General features: G+C 47.2%; 1 protein-coding gene across 2 annotated transcripts in view; it reads left to right on the top strand.

The window, feature by feature from the left end:
• Window positions 2,419-17,662, top strand: part of DOCK1 (dedicator of cytokinesis 1) — a 279,672-nt gene continuing 264,428 nt past the window's right edge. The window contains exon 1 of one of the 2 annotated variants that reach the window (XM_021400439.1): window positions 2,419-2,592. In XM_021400439.1, coding sequence (XP_021256114.1) covers window positions 2,547-2,592 — 46 coding nt within the window. In that variant the 5' untranslated portion in view covers window positions 2,419-2,546. The remainder of the gene's footprint in view (window positions 2,593-17,662) is intronic. The other variant, XM_021400440.1, reaches the window with a different exon arrangement.

Here is a 17,662-nt window from a genome sequence, read left to right as displayed (position 1 = left end):
ACAGGATACATAATTTCCATATAGTGCAGATGTACACTTAGATTAAGTAGCACCAATCTACAGAAGAATGTAATTTAACCCTTAGTTAGCACCTGAAGAAAGGTGTCGGCAGCGCATTTCTCATGAAGGGAAATGTTCTCTTTTAGCATCCTTCAACACAGAAAAAAAAGTTAACAGCTTAAGCTTCAGATTTGAACGTTGAGGCCCAGAAAGGGCAGTAAATAGCATAGCCCACTTTACCAGCTGCAGCGGAACGGCCAGGCCACAGCCTGAACCAATGGGTGAGCACCAGGTGAGAAGGCAGGGCTAACCCAGGGAGCTCAGGTGCAAGAAATGCACCAGAATGATCAGAAGAGGTGGATCCTGGATCCAGCCCTCCTCATCCCCCTCGTTTAAGGGTGACCAGCTGAGACAGTGTTGTCTCCCTGGATGAAGGTTGTGGTCTGCTTGAGCCATCACTGGTTGTTGAAAGAGGTGAGCTGCTTTTCTTTGTTACCTGCTATTGTTCAATAGTGCCTGTATTCTATTAGAAGGCACTGTTACCACCTTCTTTTGCTGTATGCAAGCTAATTACAGTTATGTCCAGGTTAAAATTAACATCAGAGTGCTGCTTTGTATCACGTATTCACTTTCTGTATCTGCAAAGCTGCCCTGGTGTCTATGGAAGTGATTCTTTGTTATCAGTAACTTAAAGTAAATCAAGTCCCCTGTAAGTCATTATATAATAACAGACTTAAAGATCTCTAAGCCATTTAATGTCTGAGCTGCTTCAGATTATTCAGTTTTGCTGTGCATACTTGATGGCACTGTAGAAAAGAATACAACAGTACTAAAGAATCACCAAGGCTGGAAAAGACCTTTAAGATCATCAAGTCTAATGACCATTTATCAATAAACTACATCCTTGAGCAGCATGTCCGTACATCCAGAGATGGGAACTCCATCACCTCCCTGAGTAGCATGTTCCAAAACCCAATTCTTTCTATGAAGAAATTCTTCCTGATATTCATTCTAAATCTCCCCTGGTGCAATTTGAGGCCATGTAGAACTGAGAAATACATGTCACTAGAAAGAACTACTATTTCTGCACTGCTTTTCCATTTCACTCCCCTTTTGCTTGCCTGAAATTACAGAGATGACTATGGCAACAGGACAAGTATGCCCATTATTACAGTTAATTCACTTTGATTTATCTTTTGAAAAATAAACCTGTTAAATCAAAGAGCTCCGTTGTAAGTTGTCTTTGGTAAGACTCTAATCATTTACTCATTAATGCAGGATAAAGACGATAAGCCAAGCAGCTGACTTTGAGAATCTTTTGATCTCCTCACTCCAGGACATAATGCAGGAAGGTGCAGGGGTTGGATCTATCACAGCAGCCCTCGGGTTCAGCAGGACAAGAGCAATGAAATTCAGATTAGTTTGAACTTCTAGGTGGTGACCTGGGCAACAAATCACAAGGAGGGGTAAAGGGAAGGTTTGTAGACTGAAGTGTAAGCTCCTTCAGATGTTTGAGCTGAATATTTGATCCCTAAACCTGGTGATAATGAGTGCTGTTGTAGAAAGTGACTCCCTGTATTCCCAGTGATACCAGACCATTAGAGCAGAGATACTCAGCGCTGACCCATGTGCACTCTCTAGCAGAGGAGCAATCTGATGTGATAGCCGGTGAGATATTTCCTGGGGCTGAGGCTCTCTGGGAGCACAGGGATCGGGAACAGGACGATCGTTTTTGTTGGTCATCCTTTTGTAATCAAACTATTCCACACGGTGGGGTCCCCATCCCTGGAGGTGCTCCAGAACCGTGAAAATATAGCACTGGGGGACGTGGTCGGTGGGCTGGTCCGAGGGATCCTAGAGGTCTTTTCCAACCGTGATGGTTCTGATAAGCCGGGAGAGGCTGGGTTTGCATCAGGTTTATGACTTAGGTTAAGTCAGGTGGTTTCTTGTCTTAGAAGCAAGGATTTACCCTGGAACGGTAACACAGCACCGCCCAAACGCAGGCAGCCTGCGGTGCTGGGACGGAGCGCCAGCCCCGCGTTAGTGCCGCTCCTCTGGGCAGCAGCCAGGCACAAATCCTGCGGGGCTCCGCGGCTCGAAAATACAGCAGAAGCCAAAGTAACCACCACTTCACCAGAGTTCTGAAGCAGCCCGGGCTGCCCGCATTTTGACCGTGGGATAAAGAGAAGCGCGCTGCTTTTATACAGAGCCGGTTCTAAGCGGGACAGACGCTTTCCTGGACAGCGAGGCCGGGTGCCGGGGAGGCACAACCCGGTCCCGCTTTGCTTAGCTAGGGGAGCCGCTTCGCCCCGTGCAGGCCGGGAGGAGCTCGCTAAGAGCCCCCCCGTTCCCGGAGGCGGAAGGAGGGATTGCCCCGCTGCTCTGGGGCTGCCCGGGGCCGGCTCCCCCCGGCCGGGCGCAGGCCGCTGGCTCCGCCCGCACCACATGACTGCCGTCGGTAGAAACTTTTCCCGTCCCGCGGTTGGAAAATGGCGGCGTAGGAGCGGGGCTCTCGCATCCCCGCCCGCTCCGGCCGCCCCAGCGCCATGACCCGCTGGGTTCCTACCAAAAGGGAGGAGAAATACGGCGTAGGTGAGGACCCTCCCTGCCTCCCCTCGGGCCCCGCGACCGCCTGTTGCGCTGCGGCGCTCCGCGAAGTACGCGGGGACCCCCCGTGTTCGCCGGGCCCGCTCGGCTCCGGGCCGGGGGCTGCGCTGGGCCCGGCGGGGCCGCCGCTGCCGCGCCGCTTCAGGTGGGCTCTGCGGGGCGAGCCCGTCGGCCCAGGGCTGCTCCCCAGGGCTGCTCTCCCGGCCCTCGGCCGCCCTTCCCGGCGCTGCCGGCTCCGCTCCGGTGAAGTTGAGTTGTGCGGGGAGCGCGGCGCAACCTGTGCTCGAGTCGTCCTTTGCAAAAAGTTGCAGCTTTGTGTTCTTTCTCCTCCCCCCCCCCCCCCCGCCTCGAGCACCGCTTGTTCTGCATCGAGGAGGGCTTAGAGTTATTTGTACGAGGGGTTTGTCTTCCCACCCTCGCCCCCTGCCCTTGAATATGCCGGGGGTTTCCCGGCCCTCTGCTGCCCGAGGATCCATGTCGCCCTCGGCCGCTTCCGTCCCCCGGCACAGAGGGGGATTGTTCTCAGGCTGACGCCGCACAGAGCCGCGCTGCGGGTCGGCTTCCTTGGGGTTGGAAGCGTTTTGTAGGGGTTGAGGAGAAGAAAACTGGCACGAGCGAGAGCGTTCGTCGTGGGGAAGGAAATAACAAACCCGTGCGTTCCATTTGGGAATAAGAAATGGAGTGTTTTCCCCAGCAGTTGTTGCGCTCTGGATCCTGAGATCCAGTTGTGCGTACCCACAGCTAAGCCTTGTGTAACGACTCGAGCAGGAAGAAGGGAACGTGTGGGATTAAACAGAACCCAAGTGAATTTTAGGAATTACTTTAAAATTCTGCATGTACGTCCCTAGAAAATAAGGGCAGAGTATCCATGTCTGTGGCATGTGCTCAGAGTGGTGCCTCTGAACTGCTGGAACAGATCAGTTGCTGTGTATTGCGTGCTGGTGCTGGGGACACTGGAGGGCACACGCTGTGTTGGAGAGTGATGTCTCACACTGGAGGTGATTTGCTCCAAGTGGGGAGCAACGTCTTGGAGCTGCTTTGCTCTAAGAGGACAAGGAATTGTGGAGGCAGCTGAGTGTACTGAGATAAAAGCTTGGGGTATCCAGTGTGGGAGACTGCATGCGTAGAGAGTGAACTTAGGTGTAATTACAAAAAAATATCTAATCTTTGATTTGTTTCACGGTTTCATAAAGCGTGAGGTCATTTTTTGTGTGGGGAATGTGCTGAAGCCGTAACTCTTGAAAAGGCTCAGAGTCCTCAGCGGAGGCTCAGTCTGCACTTCTTGTTTTTCCGCTGCTCTTGGGAGTTTTGTCATATTTTGGTAATAGCTTTGCTATTTCTATGATGGTTTCTTTCTTTCTTTCTTTCTTTTTTTTTCCTTCGAGTTAGCTGAGTGGGGTGATCTGTTGTGTCAGAGTAATGCTGTGACGAACTATAGGGTGTGAGAGCTGGAAAGAGACACAGTGTTGCAAGGAGATTAAATGGGATTTGGAGTTAATTGGGTGCTGCTATTCTCTGTTAGGCTGCTAAATGCAGGTTTTGGAGAGGATAGCCTCTTTTCTGCATTGCTGAGTTTCCTCCTGATGGAGATTCATATTCCTCTTGGTAAACGTATTTTATGTGTCCGTGTGTAGTTAAAAATGGGGACTTGTGTACCCTGCAAGGCTTCTGGTGTTCTGTTTCTTTGCTAGTTGTGAACTTCCAGGTTGTGGTGAATCAATGCAGAAGTCGCATAGTCCTGGAGCAGCAATGAAGAGCACACTATTAAGGTGAACATCCTAATAAAAGAACGTCGTCTTCCCAACTATTTGCCGTGGCCAGTGCTGGAGAGTGACAGCAGAGCAGCGTTGTCTGACAGCAAACCAGCAACACCTGCGTCCTCTAAGCAGGGCTGCTGATGGAGCTGCCATCCATCTCTGCAGGGCTGCACTGATGGAGCACTGCGCTGAAGCAGATGCAGCGATCAGCAGGAAGGTGTCATTGGTTGTGGGTTATGCTGCTTGCCTTGTGAGAGCCCAGAAGTGTGTGTGTGTGTATATATAAGAGCCATATGTATGTATGTAATGCATATATAGTTGGGTTTTTTTTCCCTATTAAGTGCGTTGCTGTGCACAACTAACTTTTCTTAACATCTCCAGTCCCAAAGGCTGCTGGCAGGGATGCACTGGGAGTAAATTCCCGAGACATAGGATGCAGATGTTTCGGGAAATGCTCTTCCTGCTCATCCACCCCATCCCGCAGTGTGGGGTTCCCAGCAGCTACTGCACGCCCAGGATCCACGCGGGGAGCGGTGCGTGAGCCTTATCTCGGAGGGCAGCCGTGAGCGTGACTCAGCTCTGCTTCCTGGGGGGGCTCTGGGCTCAGAGCCTGGGGAGGCAGGATGGGGAACGGGTGGGGGTGGAATAGCATGAGGGACCCATGAGATGAACGTGTGGGGAGCCATCTGAAAAAGGAAAGCGCACAGCTGAATTGCAGCAGCTTTTCTGCACTCCTGATGCCGCTCATTCTTCTCCTTCATCACTGCAGCTCTGTATTTTGGCTCTCATCTCATTGTTGTTGGGATGTGGCATGCTCGGGAATGGAGGTGGCTGTGTGGGCGCGTGGCTTTCTGAGCAGGACCATCAGGAAGTCCAGGAGCTGTGTGTGTCTGCTGCCTGCCTGCGGAGCACGGCTGTTCACGCTCCTGTTTCATGCTTGTAGTTGGAGGTGAAGATTGTCATTTTGGTGTCCTTGCGTATGCCAATGAAGATGAGATGTAACGAGATGCTTTAGGAAGCCTGTCAGCCTAAGTAGCACTTTTGAGATATACAAATAAACACGACATGGCTTGGGTAATTTCCAGATCCCCTTGGAGGTTCAGGTTGAATATTAGGAAAGACTTCTCAGACAGAGTGGTCAGGCACTGGCACACACAGGCTGCTCAGGGAGCGGTGGGGTCACCATCCCTTGGGGTTTTCAGGAACTCTGGAGTTGTGGCACTTGGGGACATGGTTAGTGGGCATGGTGAGGATGGATGGACAGTTGGACTGAATGATCCTGGAGGTCTTTTCCAACCTTAAATTCTGTGATTCTATGACTTCTGCTGTTGTTGAGCCCTTTTCCTTTGTGGTCTTCAAGCTGCAGTAAGAGGTAGAACTGGGGCTACTGCAGTTGCTTCAAAAGTTGTGCCAAAAAATACCTTTGATGTTTAAAGAAATGCAGATACGGAGGCATGAGATCACCACTGTGACAGCTGAATTTTTCTTGTAAACGGAGGAACAGAAAAATAGTGAGTCTGCTGGCCTCAGATGGGAAAGGAGAGCTTCCTGATGGTGTATGCTCTCCTTCGGATCCTGTTACTTTTCAGGATGCTGACTGTACTTCCCTCCGCTACTCCTAATGAATCATAATAAAGCAGGGTAATGTGGCTGTTGCTATGAGTAGTGCTCAGTGTAGGCTCTTAATTTTAGACAGGTTTCATGAACGTGACGCAGTGATGAGGAAGGGGCTAGGTACATGTGCACAGACCTGTACTGAATATATTACTTTAGGATGGCACCTGATGCCTGGAAGTACTTCCCAATGTCAGGTAGTAGGCCAATGGTAATGTTAAGTATGTCAAGGATACCAGCATTTCTGAAGTAATTTCTCTATCTATGGCTGTGTATGTACTGTTGATGCGCTGCTGTGGCTTACCTGGGGGCACTCTGGTTTTCCCCAGGTAGGCAGGGTAGTGCAGGTGCTTGAGGTGGTGTCTGCAGTTCTCAGTCCTCAACCAGCACCTTGCCAGCTGCCCAGATAAGCAGCGTTCTGGGTAGGATTTGTGTTTCCATGCAGGCTGTTTAAAAACAAATGAACAACTGTAACAACAACAAACAAAACATGGAAGGAAACCAGTTTCGCTGCAAGCTGCCCCACTTGGGACTTGGTGCTTTTTTTGCTTTACTGGTCAGTTTTGCTTGTGTGTCACGACAGGGAAATGATAACCTGCTTGATTTGGGATGCTTGGAAATAGGATGGACTTCGCCACATTTCCAGGTCGGGGTGTTGTAGTGCTTCCCAGAATTTGAGATAGCATTTCCAAAGGCATTTGTATAGTATCTTAACCGGATACGCAGAAATATTGTTTTATTTCTAAAGGAGGGCTCTATAGTTAGTTGGTGAAATAAGCCATTTACGAAAGCTGTGGTGTGCAGCTTCAGCTGTGCTCTCGTAGTAGCTCTTTGGAAGGGAGGACAGGAATTTTATTTAATAAGAGTAATGCCATTTGAAACTCCTACAGTTAAGTGCTGGTTGTTCATTTCTGCTGTGCAAGGAAGGACCTCACATGCTGAGGACAGATGCCAGGTTTTCCAAACATCCAGTATTTGTGGGTTGCTGGCTTGGTGGCTGTGGGCATTGGAGGTTCCCTCCCTTCTTTATGAAGAGTTGGTGATCTTTGCCTTTGTACTCCTGCCTTAAAATAGGAAAGGATTTTAGGAAGTTAAGGAAGATGCATCTTAGCGATGCTGTTCTGTGAGTGAATTTGGACTCTCTGTGAGGCCATTCTGTGCACCGCGGATTTATTACGGCAGTGCTGTGCCATGATGTCCGGAACCAAAAGAGTGAAAATGTGCATATGCTGTATTTGCTCGTGTATTTATTAGTGCCTTACTATTTTGAGGAAGCACGTGCAGATTCAGCCCCCTGGAGACAGCATGCCCTCCTGTATACCAGAAATGGTTTTTTTCCTCATTCATTTTCTCACATAGGATGCTATAAAGCTGTGTGCATTCCATGTGTGCGGTTGCTACTCGTGCTGCATTTACTTTCAGCTGTAGCACCTTGGCTTTTGGCCCTCATTATAAATATCCTGAGATAAGAGAGGTACCAGTCTCTACTTCAGCCTAATGAAAAGACCTTGCGGCAGTTGTGAGCTTCAGCTGTTTGTCTTTATTGCTGATCGTTTCTGTGCTTCACAGCTGCAGGTGAAAAACCTTTAGGGTTTGCAGTGGGAACAGTTAATGAGCAGTGCGACTTTATAGGGGCAGTAAACTACCCCAGACCTTTCATGCGTGTCGTGTCTGATTCGAAAGGTTCTTGGAGTTTTTACAAGGGCTTTTAAAAATGTGCTGTACCTGGATGCTGAAAGGTGCCTTGTAGCTCTCCCCTGTGACTGCTATGGGGATGGAGCAGCGCGTCGCTGACTCCCAGCTGCCCACAGGCATGAGGCTGAGTGTTAGCTGAACTCTGCTAAGTTTTGGGTCGCTTCAGGATTTTATCCCCTATGAATGAACGCTCTTGCTCCTAGAAGAGAGAAGAGGAGGGGGAGTTTTCATACAGCGGTGTTTTATGCTTCGTATCATCCACAGGTATGGAAGTAACAGTAGGACAAGGTCGTGGTTAATGGTTTTAGAGGAAGAAGTAGTACCTACACTATTGGTTTCTTTGGTTTTCCTGTTTGTCTATTCCTTGCAATGACTGTTTTGTTTAGGTTATTATTATTAATATTTCACGTTTATTAGTGTAAAATAAATACATTTTCTTTTGTGTATAGGCAAAATTTTCAGGAAAGGGGGAAGTAAACTGAATTCAATATAAAGCCATCTCCAGGGAGCTTGTCCCTCAGCTTGTAACTACAGGCTTAAGCATTTTGGGGAGATACTTTTTGTTTCTGGAGACTGTCCCGTGTTGGCTGTGGACCACATGCAGGGTATGCCTTTTCTAGCCCTGCAGTAGTCCTCTAGGACTGAAATCCAATACGTCTTGTTAAATACCTGTGGATGTGTCTAACTTAAGATAAATAGCTGGAAGCTGACCTAGAGGAATGAATCGAAGCTCCAATGAGGGGCTAGTGCTAATCCAGTTTGAAAGCACTTACTCCATTAGCGATGTCAATCTCATGTCTGTACTCACTGCAAATCTGAGGCTCTTACAAAGCATGCAAGGGTGGCTGGCCTCAGTTCCTATGGCGTGGCCTTCTCCTGCAGGGGTCTCCTTGGATGGAGCTGGGCCATTGGTCGTGAACTGGAGGAGAAGTGCATCTTTTCTGCAAACTTGAAAACACTTAATTTTGCTTGCTTGCCTTTGGTGGATCCAAGTAGTATTCCAACAGTAATTTTTTTTTTTTTTTTTTTGAATAATGTTATAATGTGTTCCTTAATGAGTTACTGAAATACTTCTTTGAGCTTGGAGGAAAATGGAAGTGGTAGTCTGTCTAAACTGAAAGAATGTTCAAAAAGATAATGTTTGTGGTCGTAAAACTTTATCTATGTTTTTGGGCCGTAGTGATGAAAATACGTATACTTATAGCATCAGACTTCTCATGGTTATGTAGTTTGTGCATTAAAAATGATTATTGATATGAAGACGTGTAACACAAGGAGCAGCAGTTGCTGAATTTCAGTTTTATCAGCAAAATATGAATTATCTCTTGAAGTATTTTCCTGCTCGGTATAGCTTTGTAACTAAATTGAAATAGTTACATTGAGAACTATTATGTGCAACCATGTAACCTTATGCATAACAAAAGCAACAGATGGATAACTGGTGTAACTATTGACCACCATACTTGCACTTTTTTTTAACACGGTATGGTATTTCCTACCAGTGCTGCTTAGTTTAGGGTACTGTCCATGTTATTTTAGCACAGACCTTTTTATAAAGTGTTTTCAGAGGTTTCTTGTGACTGATTTCACCAAAGGGAGCTGGAATAGCAAAACGCCTTTGTGTTACCCAGAAGAAACAAGTGAGTAAGCTGTGGAGGGTGTGCTGTGTAATTTAGGGATGGGAAGAAAGTAAAGGCGTACGTAATCAGCGTGTGCTTGTAAGTGCTTGGCTTCTGGGTGCTCTGTTCTGTACAGCTTCACAAACTGATTAATATTCAGCTTGAAGAGACCTTGATCAGATCCCACGTGAAGCCACGCGCTGCGGTGTGAGGAGCATGAAGCGGGAGCGCTGGAGAAATGCCGTGTGCTGGCAGCAACCAACTGTATTGTTCTCGTTGGGCAGCGGACGCAGTGCTGGAGATGGTGAATTCCTCATGGATTGCCAGCAGGGCTGCGTGGGACACGGCTCCCGAACCACTTGGGCACGTGGTGTCTGAAAGCACAGGTGGGAGGTGAGGAGCGTACAGCCCGCAGCATGCAAAGAGACCCAGTGCTGCGAGGCACCTGAGCCCCTCACTGCACTGAAATGCCTCCTGAAGCTTGTGTTTGCTCTGTGCATGTCTTCCTTTTTCTCCAGACAAAGCACGGAAGTACTGACAGCGCTAGATCTGAAGTCCCGGGTAGTAAGGCAGCACATGTTGGGGAGCGTGGCTGAGCCCTGGGACTGCCCAGCTCCCAGGGGAGGGTGCTGGTGCCAGGCCAGGAGTTGAGCATGCCCAGACTGAGAACACGTGGTTTTAGAGGTTTTCTCTGATTTCTAAGGTAGTAATAATAAAAAAAAATTAAGAAATAAGTTAAAAAAGAAATAAGTTGCCTCTTGATGCTGATGACGGTGCTTGAAATACTTTAGTAGGCTAAAGGGGCTAAGTGGAAGGGAGCTCAGTTGGTACCTGCCTTTCTAGCAGCATGCCTGCCTGCCTCCCAGCTGATGCTTCAGCCTGTAATGCAGCCATCATTGTGGCAGCTGGTCTGCAGGCAGAAATATTGGCAACACGGAGTGGGCTCAGAGTGCGGCTGGGTGCTTTTATTGGGGAATTAAGTTGTCTCTGCTCCAGCTTGGTGTGCGTGTAGCATTTGGTGTGTCAGAAACCAAGTGAAACGAAAGCAACTGGTAATGTAAAAAGTATTCCTGTAGTGGACGTTGGGACAGGAAATATCTCAGCGCTGAGCCAGATGGAAGTAGCTGATGATATTTGAGTTTCCAAGTCCTGACACAGATGGTGAACCATTTAAAAGTACGCGTGCTTTCAAAAATGTGCTGTGCATATGACTCCAGTGAGCAAATCATGACCCTGAAATGGCTGCAGCTGATTGAGGCGGTTCCTGGGAATGTCTTACAAATGCTGTCCTCTAAAGGGGAGGTTATGCTATGGTCTCGATGGCTAAGTAGAAATACAGTTAAGCATATTGTTTAGGTCAGGAAAGTTATAGATGAAGGGGTGGGTGATCCTTTAAGCTTTCTCTTGGCTAAAGTGGTGCTGAGTCTGAGCAAAATGGGCTCGTGGTACACAGCGGCACGTGAGAACCTGCTCATCTCCTGCTTACACAAAGAAATAATATATATGATGTTTTTAATATCGTATACTTCTTTTAATGGTCTCCTATCTTTTTGCCTGTATCTCTTATTTTCTGTATCCACAGATGCTCTGTTTCCTTGCAGACATTGTCTGTCTTGTTGCCCTTACTGAGATTCCTTCCCTCCTGCTCACCTAGTTACCACCTCTTCACCCTTTTCACTGATGGGGAATAATGTTTATCCTTAGAGATTTATAGCTGGGGGGAAAAATGCCAAATACAATGGAACTGTTCGCCTCTGTTCCAGTAGCCATCTGTAAGCTCTTGTCACTTGTCTCACTTTGTCATGGCAGGCAGAGGTGGAATTGTTGCGCCAGCAGAGCCCCTGCTAATGTTTCATATTGTCATTACTAGATGTTGGTTGTGTTCCCTGTTGGTTCCCAGCCTTCCCAGTGCTTCTTTGACTAGGAAATCGAGATGGAATAGACCTGAGATTGCCTTTTCCTTTTTTTTTTTTTCTTCATCTCCCTTTAGAAATTGATTGCTTTATTTCTGTGGACCGATCTCTGAAATTTCCAGTGCAGAGACTAAGTGGCGTAATTTAAAACACTGCTAGCGTCACGATTAAGTTGGCTTAAAGAACAGAATAAATACAAGTGTTGTGTGTTTTTGTCCTAGTTGAGTTTTGGAGGTGTCTAGGCTTCCACCTCACATAAGAGCTGCTCCGCTGGCTGTAACATGCAGCCGCTATTTCTGGCCCTGTCAGGGATGCCTCTCGCTGTTGACAGTCCATCTTCTGCCCGTGTGTGACTTTGGTCAAGTTTTTGCTGTACTTTCGTGTCTCTTCTGACACTGCTCGCTGTTCGCCAGGCACGGACACGGACCTTGTTCTCTGATTTCCCAGGTGATGGGAGCTGCGTGCCCAGGACCAACTCAGAGTTGTTGTAAGGCTTTGACAGCTGCTGTGTTTGTGGGAATTGGCTCCTTTGCTGAGCGAGCGTAGAGATGTGACAGAGCACTGGGAGGGCTGGGAATGTTAGGTGAAGGCTCTTTTCCCGGAATTTTCTGCTACCAAGATATTCTGGTGGGAGTAGGGAGCAGATATTTGTGTGGCACAGAGGTATTTCTGAGGCAGTAGTTTCCATCGTGTGTGACTCAAAGGGGGATAAACAACAACCCCGGAGTTTTGATGGAGGGCCAAATATTCTTTTGGTATTTAATATTACATTTTGTTTATTTTTATTTGTGGGTTTTGTTCTTACGTGTTTCACTGTAACTAAGAGTCTACAGGGATTTAAAAAAAAAAAAAAAGTCATTTATGTGGATAGCAGAACATCTGCAGTTACTTTAGACTGGGTGTCTTCAATGCTGGTAGCTGCTGTCCTAAGAGCTCAAGAGCAGCTGGGGGGTTGCTGGGCAGCACTGGCTCCCTGATGCTTCTGTGGTTGTGGCTCTGGGTTTCTGGACTCTGGTCTGATACAATCCATCCTTGAGTCTCACTCCTGGGGTATTGGCGCAGGCAATGCGTGCTGTGGTGGCACCGAGCCCTTTTGCTACAGCTTATGGAAGGTGTTTCACTGGCAGCCTTTTAATTGGAAAGAAACTTCTTTGAGTAGCCAGTGAGGCTTCGAGGAGTGCCTGAAGTGACTTGCTCTGAGTGCTGCGTGATAAATCTTATTTATTAAATAAATAAATAAAGGCAGTGGCTTGGATCCAGCCAGATAAGCACATTCTAAAACAGAGTAAGGAGAATTACTCAACTGTGGTATTGTTTACATTTTTAGAAGTTTCGTGTGGGTTCAGCTTGCGTTTGAGTTTCCAGTTGAAAGTATTCTTGAAATGATTTATTAGCAGATTTTTATCAATAACTTGCTGCAAAAGGGGGCCCTGTGTTTACGGAGCTGCAGTAACTCTGATTTAAATGGTTCTGATTGGTGACTCACTTGAGGAAATGCACAAAGCGCTCTTTGGACTTGTGCAGCTGGAGCACATGAAGGTGAACTATCTGGCATCTGTTCACATATCAAAATACAGCTCTAAGGTTGGGAGTCCGTGTATTGTGCTTGGATAATAGTGCCCGTGTGCTTCTTTAATGTTCACATCTATATGGCTGTCTGTGGCCAGTGAGCTGGACCAGTCCCGCTGCGAGAGGTCCAGGTGTTGGGTGGGATGCTCTCACCAGGATTAGCTGGAGCAAATGCCTGCTGATTTTTGTAGGGAAAATTCCTGCTACGTATTGGGCTACAGCTTGATACATCCTCACTAGATAAAGCTCTTTTCCTTGGGCATGGGGTATGGGTTGAATATAGGAACAGCTAGCCGTATTCCTTTTGGCTTGTTTGTTTTCAGATCGCTTTGCATTGAGGTAGGGATCGTGAAACTGATTAGTAAGTTGAATAGATGAGAAATTGGAGTTGGTCTGCTAAAAGTTATTAGACAGATGGAGTATTTTTACAGTGGGAAAACCCAAGAATTTTAAGGGAAAGTGATTGTGAGGGACAATGGCAGTCCAGTTCACCACAAAGGTGCACTGACAGTTGGAGCTTGCCAAATTTCATCATTTGAGCAGATTCAAAGTCTTCTAGGCTGCTTTGGAAACCATCAGAGTGAGGTGGTTGTCCTTCAGCCAGCGTTGGCCATTGGCACTGCTGGCAGCTGTACAGTGTGTTCCTAGCAAAGGGAGCCAGTAGCTGGAAGGGTGCTGGGGACATAACGTGCCAAAAAGAAAGCCAAAATAGTTTGCTCTTTTCTTCTAGCAGCTGGTTAGAATAATGGTGAACGTTGATGCATTCATTGCACGCTTCTCTACTGCAGATTGACCTTGCTGGTCTTGCTGGTGCCTCCTGTGTCTGTGCTGCCTCGTGCTGAACCTTGGGCAAAATGGGGGCTGTGTGCACAGTGAGTGAATGTGGGTGTAGTAGCACTCATTTAATTGATGGCTTTTGGAGTGTAATTGGGAATGCTGGTAGGAGCAGAAGGTTGGTGGGTGGCCATCAGAAGGCTGCTCTGGCCCCCAGGGTAAGTGCCACTACCAGTGTGACCTCTCTCTGAGGAGGGCCATCTTCCTGCTGCCCACCAAAAGCCTCCCAAGCAGCAAATGAAAAACGAGTGCGGATAGCCACTTTCTTCTGTATCATTGAGTTTTCCTCTTGGGCCTGAGGTTCCAGGTGCAGGCTGGTGCTGCTGGATGCTGGGGCTTCCCCAGGTGTGTGGGCTGGGAGCTGCTTCTGAATTGCCCAGGCACATGGCTCTGTGCCGTCACCTCATCTGGGGTGGAATTGGGCTAGATCCACTTGAACTAGGCTAGAAAAGGTTTGAGGACAATCACATTAGCCTGTGCTAAAGTTAAGCTTTGCAGCTATAAATCTAGGTTCCTATTGATTAGCAAGAGAGGGAGTTCTAGTTGTGCAAGCAGATTATTCTGTTGTTCCTCTGCTCTGTTTCGTTCTTCCAGGAGATACGCGTCTTTGATTTATGGGGAGAGTAAAATGTGGTTCAGAGTTCTTAAAGCATAGGAATACCGTATCAGTTACATTTTCTTCTCCTTGCTTCTTCCAGCGTGTACATCCATCAGTGTGAGCTAAAAGCGCTGTCCTTGGGCAGCGTGGGGCTCTATGGCCGAGCAGAACTGTTCTGCAGCAATGCTGCGAGGCAGCGCGGTGCTCCAGATGGGGCCGAGCCCAGAGCCTGGCCCCCAAAGCCCCGAGTGAATCAGACAGAACCTCTTTGTTAGCGTTAGCTGCCAAGCCAGTTCTCTTGCTTTTCTGAAAGCTGCATGAGTCATGTGGTTTCTTACTGGTTTGGAGAAAAAACAATTTTTCCCTGTTTTTTTGCAAAATGCCCGCTCTTCTAATGCATTCCGTGCTGTTTGGCTAGTGTCCTTGGTTGCATTTTTACATTCATTCTGGTGTGCATAAGGTGCAACTTCAGGGGAAATGCCACACCTTTCCTATTTCTGCAATAGCCCCGCTGTTGTGGAAAGGAGGAGGTGTTGGTGGATCAAACTGCAGCACCTAGCAGGTAAATCCTCTCTTTGGCTGCTATTTCTAAGAAAGCGGAACAAGTTCCTCAGGGATTATTTGCCTCTGGATCCCTGCTCTTTCCCTGTAGTTCTTGCTGTTGGAGACAGCTTGAAGGACTGAGAGCCACATAAGGTGATGGTAAGCAAAACCAAATTGAGTAAGGTCTGCTGTGTAAAAAATCTTAAAATGCCTTCTTCCCTCTTCCCCTGTCCACAGGCTTTCCTGAGAACGCAACACAGGAATCTTGATTTTTTTTTTTTTTCTTTTCCTGGTAGAAATACAGAGGAGGAAGAACAGCAGGAAATGGAAGTTCTTCCCATCGCCCCCATTGTCCCCTTGCTTCAGGCTTTTTGCTCTGCATCATCAGCTCCGTATTGCAGTGAATAGTGTCTTGCAGGGCCCATTTTTTTGCTAACTGTTTCCTCAGTAGTGCGATAGAAGTTTTATTGTGTTGAACTTGATTTTTATAGACCATTGAAATGACTATTAAAATATAGCCGTGACATTAAGCTCGCTGCTGCAGAAATGCTCAGGAAAAGACACCCTCTTTGCAAAAATACGCTTGGTGAGATGGAGACCTGCAATAACAAGGGGAAAAACTTGAGGAAATGGGCCTGCTGCTTCAGGCATCCTCAAGTGGAGCTGCAGGAGTGCTGTGTGGGTTGTTTGTCAGAATCCTCACACAGATAAAACGTCCTCCTGTCTGGATTTTTGTGCGGCAACAACAGAGAGCTGAAAAAGGTGTTGTCATAAACATCTCCGCTTCATCCCATAAGCAGCAGGTGCTGGGGAACTGGCTGTGTCCAGCATCTGCTGCCAGCCTTCTACCTGGCTTGCATAAAAAGTGATGTGCCCAACATTGGGGGAAGCTACGTGCCCCGCCTGAGCATCGGGTCGGTAGCTCGGGTTTCAGTGTCTGCAGGCTTTGGCAATGGGGGTTTGTGCTGTTTTAGCCTGGAAAGGACCAAAGGGGTTACCAGGGTTTTGCACCTCGCTCTGATATAATCCCTTTCGTAAACTCGTTTTGAGGTGGAGATTGTTGCATTTGGGGACGTTTGCACCTGTCTCCATGATTGGAAAGGTAATTGTGAACTGCGCTGCTCTATTTGGGACCTTCTCCAAGGCTGTGGGCACTGCTGGCCGATGTTGATGCTGTTGCCCTCCTGTGCTTGGCCACAGGTTCTTGCTATCTCTGTTCTCTCTTTGCTGTTTTTTTTTTTTTTTTTTTTCTTCCCTTGGTTATCACTGAAGAAGTGCTATGAAGTGCCTGCGTAGGTCACTGACCTTTTGTGTGGCCTCAGTCTGATTAACTGGCCTCTGCTGACTCCTGGCCAGCTCATAGGTGCTGCATCCTGTGCCAGCACTGACCGTAAGCAGCACGAGTTCTTCCATCCGGTGTTTAACTCATTTCCTCCTTCCTCGTGCCCTGTGTGTACTTTGATGTGTTTTAGGCACATCAATATCAAAGATTTTGCAAAGATTTTGGGTAGAGGCCATTTCAATTTTCAGCTGTTTAAAAGCACAGAGGTCCTTCAGGTCCTCATGCAGGAGCAGTGCATACTCACATTTTGTCTTTGCCTTCTTTAGGGGACATGGCCCATTGACCACCACAGCAAAAGCCAAGCTATTGCTTTGAGCAGACAAGTGCAGGGAAATCAGGGGAACGTCGAAAGTGTGTGATTCTGAGTTAGCAGAAGACAGATGCCAAGGTATCTGCCTCTTGCCCATCTTCTGTGCTTGTCGAAGTCAGAATTTTCCTGCTTACAAATGCCAGCATAAAAGAGTTTGGGTTATGTGATTATCTCTTGCATACAGTGTGTTTCAGTTAAGGGACTTTTTAATACTAAAAATAAATTTAAATGTTCTTGATCATCTTAGCTATGCAATATGCCACGTTATTAATGTTCTTACAGTCAGTGATGATCTCTCTTCTTTTTGTAACACTAGTTTGGACTTCGTACCCTCAGCACTTAGTGGCTGAAGCTTTCAGAATACAGATCAGTTGGCAAAAAAGAGAAGGGAGAAAGCTGCTAAGAGCTGGCATCTTCATCAGCTCCCTGAGAATAAGCATCTGTTTTCAAGGGTGAGAGGAGAAAAAGCAAGAACTTGAGTAACTCTTAGATAGGCCTAGAACTCCATTTTTTAAAAAATTTCTGTAGAAAGAAGTAAGCATCTTGTTCTCTCCTACGTGAGCTCTGCCTGGAGGATGCAGCAACACAGTAGTTACGCTTCTGGAAGGCAAAACAACTTCAGGTTTTTTCTTTTTTTTTTTTTTCTGGATTTACAGAGTCTCCTCATCTTACTAATTCATGCTGGGTAGTGATAAGAGACCAGATGTGTTGCAAAACATCTTGCTCCCCTGTGCTGCCATCTGTTCCACAGCCTGACGTAGCGCTTAGTAATGCTTCCAGCTTGGGTGGCCCTTGGCTCGCTCAGCCAGCGTGCTCGGATTCACCTCTAAATTCAGTGTGTTCCTGTGCAAGTCAGCTGCTTTGTCACAGTTTGGATGACAAAACAACCAAAGTACTGAGAACCGTGATCTCAGCTTGGAGAAACCAGGGATAACAAAGCACAGGGTGACTTCAGTAATGTAGGAAGGTCTGCACTTGGTTGCCCTGCAGATGAGGCAGTCATCTGTAGCAAAGCTTAGGTGCGCATCCTGATTTGTGAAATTATTTTCTTCTTTCTTCGTTACCCTCAGCTGTAAGAATTGGAAACATCTCAGGGTTGGTAGTGGAGATCTCAGGTGTCACTATAATGTGGAAATCCAGCACTTTTGTTTAGATAAAAAGGAGGAAAATCTTGAGGTTTCTGATGTGTTTTCAATGGTAAAGATTTGCAGTGGACATCGCTTCTATCTCTAGTTTCAATTTGCTTTTATGAAAAAAACAT

The sequence above is a fragment of the Numida meleagris genome, chromosome 5, assembly GCF_002078875.1.
Source record: "Numida meleagris isolate 19003 breed g44 Domestic line chromosome 5, NumMel1.0, whole genome shotgun sequence".
Taxonomy (NCBI): Eukaryota; Metazoa; Chordata; class Aves; order Galliformes; family Numididae; genus Numida; species Numida meleagris.
Note: the sequence above shows the minus strand (reverse complement) of the source record. Positions and strands in the feature narration are given on the sequence as shown.